The 7,672-nt window shown below is 38.7% G+C and overlaps 3 protein-coding genes across 3 annotated transcripts; 2 read left to right on the plus strand and 1 right to left on the minus strand.

Moving 5' to 3' along the window:
- Positions 1–265: 265 nt before the first annotated feature.
- RHIMIDRAFT_303203 (uncharacterized protein) lies at positions 266–1,849 on the plus strand. Its single transcript, XM_023614410.1, has one exon. It carries the CDS (start codon positions 273–275, stop codon positions 1,809–1,811), a length of 1,539 nt encoding a protein of 512 aa, XP_023461516.1. The 5' UTR covers positions 266–272; the 3' UTR covers positions 1,812–1,849.
- Positions 1,850–2,618: 769 nt separating this feature from the next.
- RHIMIDRAFT_273866 (WD40 repeat-like protein) lies at positions 2,619–3,849 on the minus strand (the record flags this gene model as incomplete). Its single annotated transcript, XM_023612416.1, has 6 exons — positions 3,676–3,849; positions 3,520–3,620; positions 3,374–3,466; positions 3,218–3,313; positions 3,010–3,160; positions 2,619–2,949 (listed from the first exon to the last, which is right to left on the minus strand). Coding segments are annotated over exons 1-6 (601 nt in total), but the record flags the coding sequence as incomplete, so codon positions are not given.
- Positions 3,850–4,113: 264 nt separating this feature from the next.
- Positions 4,114–7,672, plus strand: RHIMIDRAFT_295668 (uncharacterized protein; the record flags this gene model as incomplete). Its single annotated transcript, XM_023614204.1, has 7 exons — positions 4,114–4,344; positions 4,392–4,653; positions 4,752–5,027; positions 5,079–5,323; positions 6,969–7,111; positions 7,171–7,459; positions 7,510–7,672. 7 exons carry the CDS (start codon positions 4,114–4,116, stop codon positions 7,645–7,647), a joined length of 1,584 nt encoding a protein of 527 aa, XP_023461518.1. The 3' UTR covers positions 7,648–7,672.

The following is a 7,672-nucleotide window of genomic DNA, read 5'->3' on the forward strand; positions in this document are numbered from 1 at the left end:
CAAAACAAAGACTTATTTATTTATTATAAAGTTTATGTACAATGTTTATCAATAAATCACACTTAATCGTTAATCTATCCAATAAGCTTTGTTGACAATGACTACAATAGCTCTTCCCCTTTTTAAACCATATACTTTCGTTTATGCATCTCCTTATTGGCTAATGGCGTTTAGGACGACTTCAAATGTAGATCTCCTGTTTTGCACACATATATTTACTATATATACGCAATTTTTTTCTTTCCTTTCTCTCTTACCACTTTAATTTACACATGAGTTGCTGTTTGGATTCTCCAGTTACATCACTAAACAATGGTGACCAAACTTCACCTTTTGCCTCTCCCAGATTAAGCATTTCTTTAGATTTACCAGCCTATGAAGGTTATTTACCAACTTACTGGCCAGGACAGTCTATTAATGGCAAACTTCAGATTCAGCTGAACTCACCTGTGAAAGTATCTTACTTGCGCGTTGCATTATATGGTAATGTTCAAGTCTGCGGTAGTCAGCGTGAAGTGCCTCTATACAATGGATTATTTGATTACCATAAAAATGTGCAATTGATCAACAAAGGAATCCGAATAATGAAACGATCAGGCCATGACAATACCATTGGTTCAGAAAGTCATCATTTAGAAGTAGTCGCTGAAGAGCATCATGCAACATTTAATGAGGATGAATCAGACCATTCACATGAGCGACGACACCGTGTAGCTCCCAAAAAGAAACGAATGAAGAGTGAGCAGGATAAGCAAATAGAAAGGCTGATTAGACGTATAGCTGATGATGACTTTGATAAAGACTCAAGTCATGGAACATTTGTAGACGATAGCCATTTACATGATCACAACAATGAGCGTACTTACAGCCTAGATGGCAAGAAGTCCAACGTTCGCTTTTCCATAGGAATACCCATGTCACAAAAACTAGGAGGAACATTTGATCACCCAAATTATCCAATTACATACCGTATTATCGTCATCATGAAATGCACTACAGACGACAGCCAGCAACACTTGACATGTTATTCCACAGCCAAGGTTCGGCTGGAGCCGTATCTAGACATTCATGCGCCCGAGTTTCGTTCACCTCTTCAGTCAGCTCAAGCCAAACTTTGCCTCTCAGGAAATAATAATATATTCAAAAGCATCTGTAGCTGTCTTTTATCAAACTCATTATTGATAAAGCCCACCTCTTCGGCTTCCAATTCACATCAAACTACCTTTTTCAGCAACTCCTCTCAGCTACTCGGTCGTCTGGAGATACCTGTACAAGCCTTTGAACGCTCAGATGCTATTCCACTAAAACTAAAGTTGATCAACATGTGTCCTAATTTTAAGATATATGCTCTAAAGGTTAAAGCTCAGTTGACTCAACGTATCCTTATGACATGTAGCTTTGGAGAGGCCGCTGAGTATAAGACGATTATGGAAAAGCAGATCTTATTCAACAGCAATGAGCACTCGGCTTTGGGATCTAACGGCACCTTGGCTACTCTTGACACTCCAAAATTGTCCTTTGATTTATCCAAACTGATACTTATTCCACCTGGTTGTGTGTGTTCTATACCATCCAAGTCAACACGGGAAATCTTTTCTTTGGTACATGAAATAAACGTAAAGCTAGAGATTGATGGTGCGTTATTAAAAAAGTTAAAGGATGATACCGTCTCTTATGGAGACTTGGCTCAGTCAGAAAACGGAGGACCTGCTCGTCGATGCCGGTCAATTCGTAAAGTTTATGAAATGGAAATAGAGCCTTTACCAATTATCATCGGAAACTCGGGCTATGAAATCAAGCAGATTATATAAATAAAACAAGAAACATTATATTGGATTTAGTGATTTGGAGGACAAAGCACACGCTACATCTATTATTTACAATGATTATTTGCTTAAACAATACTATTTATTCAAGAATATTTTTATTGTTATTGTTGTTGTTTTTAAACGCTTAATTATAAACATTACATTTATTGATTTAATAAACCTTTAGTTTCCCATCACGAACACTACAGACAATAGATTGGTATCCTTCCTTTTCTCCACCTGGCACCACTTTGATTTCATTGACTGATTCGAGTTCGTTGCCAGTATATTCTATCTCTACTCGGACACTAGAGTCTGCCTTTAAAGAAGATAACGCGCTAGTTTCATAAAGCGCTCCATCCGCTAACAAACACATAAGCTATAATTATTTGTGTATAAACATCATGCTTACCGCTAGCAACACAAAGTACACGTTCACCATTTTTGCTCAGTTTTATCGCAAGCGAGGTAACAGGAAACTTGTTTCTCTGCCATTGAGCTACTGGCTCTCTATAATACGAAATGAATTACGTCTTGATTGAATTTGAAATGATACTTACTCTAAACCCTTTTCCAATGAGTATGCAGTGATTTGACCGTTCTCACTACCAGCAAAAACGATATTCGAAGTTTCATCATACACCAATGTTGTCAAGGCATATGGACCAGTAGGCGAAGCAAATATCTGGCATATTATATGATGAGCAAATGAATAGATCTACTATTTCCATCTCTTACCTCTGATTTTGTACCAAGATGGAAACCGCGAATGCTACCGTCACCTAGAGCAGCTATGACCATCTTGTCCTCAGTGCCAACTTCTACTGGATCTATGATAAATCAAATTCAGTGTTTTAGAGTACATGTACGTGAGAGAGAGAGAGAGATGCAAATACCTAAGCTCTCTTTTGCTACAGGTTGGTAAGATGATGGAAGTTTGGCCAATATAATCTTATTGACAGGACATTGGTATTTTCCTAATGTAGCAATGACTGAGGCTGTACCACAGTTCCACAACTTGATTGTCCCGTCACGAGAGGATGCTATAGTGAATGTGAATATACAACGTCTATGCTATATATACCGTTATACTAACATATTATATTTCTTCCTTTCTCAACAATGGCTGTGCTCGTAATTGCTATACATGGTTTATAATGTGTGAGACAGAAAGAAAAGAGAGAGACAAGCATAAATATACCTGAAGTGTGGCTCCTTAAAGTGACAGGATTACTACCATCTATTACAGACCATATCTTGAGTTGAAAATCGGCACCACCAGTCAACAGGACAAGATTGCTTGGAAAGAACTGAACCGCTGTCACATCGCTCAGATGTCCCTTCAATGTAGTCTTTATGAAGGTTATATATAAGCCATTCCGAACTTGTTCTTTTTCTATCTTTCTTACCTGAACTTTTGCCTCGGATAAATTGCCCAAGAAAATCTCTGATCCACTAGCTGTAGCAAATAACCTGCCATTTGGAGACACATCAACACATGTAGGCTAAGTTTATATGTCAGTCCCTTTCTTTTAGAATAATCCAAATTCTTCTTTTCATCTTACTCGGGCTTTCTCGGCTAAAATTATTTCGTCCTTGGGTCCATATACAATGATATCTTTGGCACCGAGTTCTGAACATTCTACTTTAAATGATCTCTTTTTTTTTTGTATCGTCAGTGTTATGCAAGATAACATAAAAAAAAACTTACAGAGCCAAGTGAGCTAACAGTAAATCCGTTTTTCCCTTCAAGTTCGTATTCTCCGTTATCTTTCTTTATAACTTCGACTTGGCCTTGGACACTTGGTTTACCTAATCACAATGTAAAAGATAAAGATCTGTTCAGATCGATCTTGAGCTGTCAAACCTGTTACATAACAAGCGATCCAAAAGAATGAGTCCGAGGCTTTGTTTGAAACGGCTTCTCGAATAACTTGGTCCCAATCAGGTTGAACAGAAATAAGTGGTAACTCTATAGTTGACATTTTTATTTAGAATAAAAGAACAAGATACCTTTTCTTTCTGTGTCTTTCTCAGCGGTGTTTAAACTGAAATACGAACGCGTATGCACAGTCTGATGCTCTTGTACAAGCAAAATCACAACGAATTAAAATCAATACCACGGGCAAATAAAAATCAATTTCGTTTTTTCAGAAACAGAAGTCGTATCTTTAGAAACTAAGTTGCTTGCTTGGAAATCATGGGAAAGAGCTCTTTCGCATATTTATACGTTACACTAACTACGACGAAAACAATTGCTTCAACTATGCCACCTGGCGACATAAATAACAATAATTTAATAAATATGTATGATACTCTCACTCAAGAAGCAGTAGCTTCTTTGCTTTTGCAGTTTGAGAGTCGCCGTAAATCTTTGAGATGTCCTCATTGCGAGAAGATGGGCCAATTTCGTCGTAATGGATCCATTAAAACCGATCCGCCCATGCCCATATTTCGTTGTCATAGATGTGGAAAGACCTTTAAGGCTCGAACCATGACGTACATTGTTCAGTCTTTAGTTTCTCCTAACAGTCTTGTAAGCTCACTAAACAATGAAACTTTGGAGTTTTCCACAATACACAGCCTACCCAAAACAGTAACACAAACGACCAGGCGTACGATATGCAGACCTTACTGGACATGATTAAACGCCTCTCAACCGAACTTGCAGCAGCCCGTGCAAAGATAGCCAACTTACGTCAACAGATGACCCAAATACATGAACAAACGACACAGCAATCTACGAATATGAACCAACCCAACCATCACGAAAACGACAACCATCTCAGCTCTGAAGATTTTCCTGCACTACCCTCCCAAACACCTCCATGGCATAACCCTCAGCGTATTTCCTAAATCAAGCGCAATCTTGCAGAGAATGAACAACAACGCCGATTGCAACGGCAAGAAGCAGTCGCACGTCTCCTACGACCACCATCTAAGAATCAAGGATTTCAATACGTATACTACAGACACAGTTCCTCTTTCGTTCCTTATATTTGCCAGAAGATGCACTGCTTGCTTGTCCGTTACCCTATATCCGCAATACCAGAGGAAGCCAGTGGTACGCTCTCTCTTGTACATCGCTTTGGAAAACGGTGCTGTCTACTACTGAAGAACCCAACACTCGCTCACTCAAGGCTGCTAAATGGCACTTTTTGCAACAGAATCTAGAGACCCGCCAACAATGCCAAAACTTCAAACTGCTTTCTAGCTGCCGTTGATCAACCTCTCTGGATCCTATACTCTGGTTACTCATGTCTAAGTCAGAGCGCAGTTGCTGTATACGCTGGAGATTAGGCTGGCTTCCTGGTGGCAAACCTCGACCATGTCCTAAGCGCCCAACGCAACAGCTATCTAAGAATCACGTTATTAGTTGCCTTGATATGCATCGACGCCTGTTCATGTCTGAAACTATACGAGATCCATTGTCATTCCTTCTGAATATGCTTCCTTTACGCCCTTCGGCTCCCCCAAACCTAGTTATTATATCAGCGCTCATCTACTTTGAAATAGTATAAATAGGAATACTCTCAAGATTTCCAAAAACCAGATCCTCTTTCGGTATAAATTAAGTTCTCTAATAAAGAAGGATTTTAATTTATATCGGTGCCCTTTTATTCTTTTGAATTGATCATACTTTTGTACCATCCGGTCAAATCATGGATCATCAAAAGAGCAAAAATGATGTATTTTTATTTGCCAAATCGGTATCTAGGCGAAGTGAGCAGCCAGCTCTTGAGTGTTTACTTGATGTAACATTTTAGTGACGAGTTACGCATACTTGCTTACGCGACAAAAAGGGGCGAAAATATATCAAGTTTTTTTATTCAAGGGGATATGGGAAGTTTACAAGGAACAAGTTACCAGTGAGAGGATATATATACGGAAGGAGAGCTTCATACCTAAGACAGCGCTGTATTGAGAAGGAGATGGTCATGTATTTGGGAATCAATAGCGCGGTGCCTTGCCTCGTGTCGTGCTGTACAAGCGTGGAGATAACGGCATCAGGGCGGATATCAGTTTCTACAGCAGACCTGATCGCCCATCGTAAAGCAACATTGCGACCTTGATCAGCAATGATCTCAGATAACAACACGCCATAGTAGGTTGATTGCAGCTCTGTTGTATTTAGCTTTAGTATTATTGAAAAAGGCTATTAAGTCGATGACTTGCGAATTAGATTCTTTATTAAGAAGAGCTGAAATATTAAGTTTGTGTGAAAGTTTACTGGATAGAGAATCTATGGCTGCTATTTATATTATAGTCGTCACTGACATTATTTATGCTTATATTAATATTGTTATACTAGTAGCTACTATAGTTGTTATTATAAGTTATTCTTATCAGATGCGATAGAGGAATGTAAAGTAGAATGTATGCTCTACTGTAAGATTATACTCGAGTTATTATAATGATTATCTCATCAAACACGTCAATTGGAGGCCTGAAGCAATGGACACTACTATCTCATCCGTACGCCAGACCGTCACAGCATCTAATTTTTCACGCCTTCTTTACCTTCCAGCATAAAGGGCATGGAAATTTAGGCTTGGAAAACCTAGAAGACATGAAAAGTTAGAAGGTATGGAAAGCATGAAAGGTAGGCGTGTTGAAAAAAGTTCGTTATTCATAAAGAATAATCTGATGCGTGTACAATTCATTTGATGCTTTTATGTCGTCTTGAGCCATGTTGGGAATAATACAGTGGTTTTTTTGTCACGCCCTTCAGAGGGCTTGCCTATTACGACACTTGTCCAAGCATTTATGCGAATGGCTAACAACCCCTTTAAAATCGCTTAACCTCAAACTATTAGAAGCTTCACTGATCGGTATCATCAACGTTTACTTCTCGAGAAACTTGTTGCGTTTCACTTTACTTTTGACTACTGACCAGTATTGCTCAATTGGATTGAGCTCAGAGATATATGAAGGCAAGTAAACACAGTGATAGTCACAAGATTCTATGTATTTTGCTATGTCCTCCGATGTGTGGATAAGAGTGTCGCATTTGACCATGTCTAATACTAATCTTTACGTGTGAGATTACATTTGACTTAGTTACATGTACCTTAGTTAGTACTCCGACCTCTTTTAAAACAACTTAATTTCTTTTTGCTATGAGCTCTTTCTCTCACTTCTAATAAAAGGATAAAACAGAGACTCATCACTTCTTTGCTTTTATTCTACCATTACCGAGTACTAACAACAACAACAACCAATACCTCAGCCACTAAACTATTGGATGGTATTGGCACGACAACGTTGGATCATATCCATCGGATTCTGATTGAATCATCCGGGTAATATTCCCTTTTTATCATAACGATGTTATATATTAATTAATTTAGTTTATACTTAGCTTGGAGGATGGTATCCACATGGAAGAAGACACTCTAAAGTTGCTTGAATATACCTCTATTTGCCTCCAAGAAGAAAAATCTCGATATCAGCAAGCTTCGTACAACACGTTTGCAAAACAAAAGCTTTTTGGTTTGCAATTTGTGGACTATAAACTTACGCTGCTTTCTATCTTTGTTGTGGCAGGCAATCGGTGGGCGTGTGTTTGGGAACGCTCAACCCTGATCCCGCACCGTTGGTCGGAAAGAAAGTATTGGTTTCAAGTTTTCGAATTGTTGTTCACATTAAAGGTAAGATCATACGTACACGAAAGTAGTCATTCAACTTATACATCATGTAGGACATGAACAAGGAACAGAATATTGTCACAGAACAACTTATCGACGAGCACACTGGAGCCATCACTGCACCCAGTGAGGACATGTTGCGAGCAGATGCAAATAAAACCCTTAAATCAAACTTCATTTGTTGCCGATGATCCATTTTAGTCTTTCTTTGTTTCA

The sequence above is a fragment of the Rhizopus microsporus genome (genome assembly GCF_002708625.1).
Source record: "Rhizopus microsporus ATCC 52813 unplaced genomic scaffold scaffold_30, whole genome shotgun sequence".
NCBI lineage: Eukaryota > Fungi > Mucoromycota > Mucoromycetes > Mucorales > Rhizopodaceae > Rhizopus > Rhizopus microsporus.

Excerpts from the sequence above, each read along its gene's own strand:
- RHIMIDRAFT_303203 (XM_023614410.1), top strand. The coding sequence starts at position 273 with ATGAGTTGCTGTTTGGATTCTCCAGTTACATCACTAAACAATGGTGAC.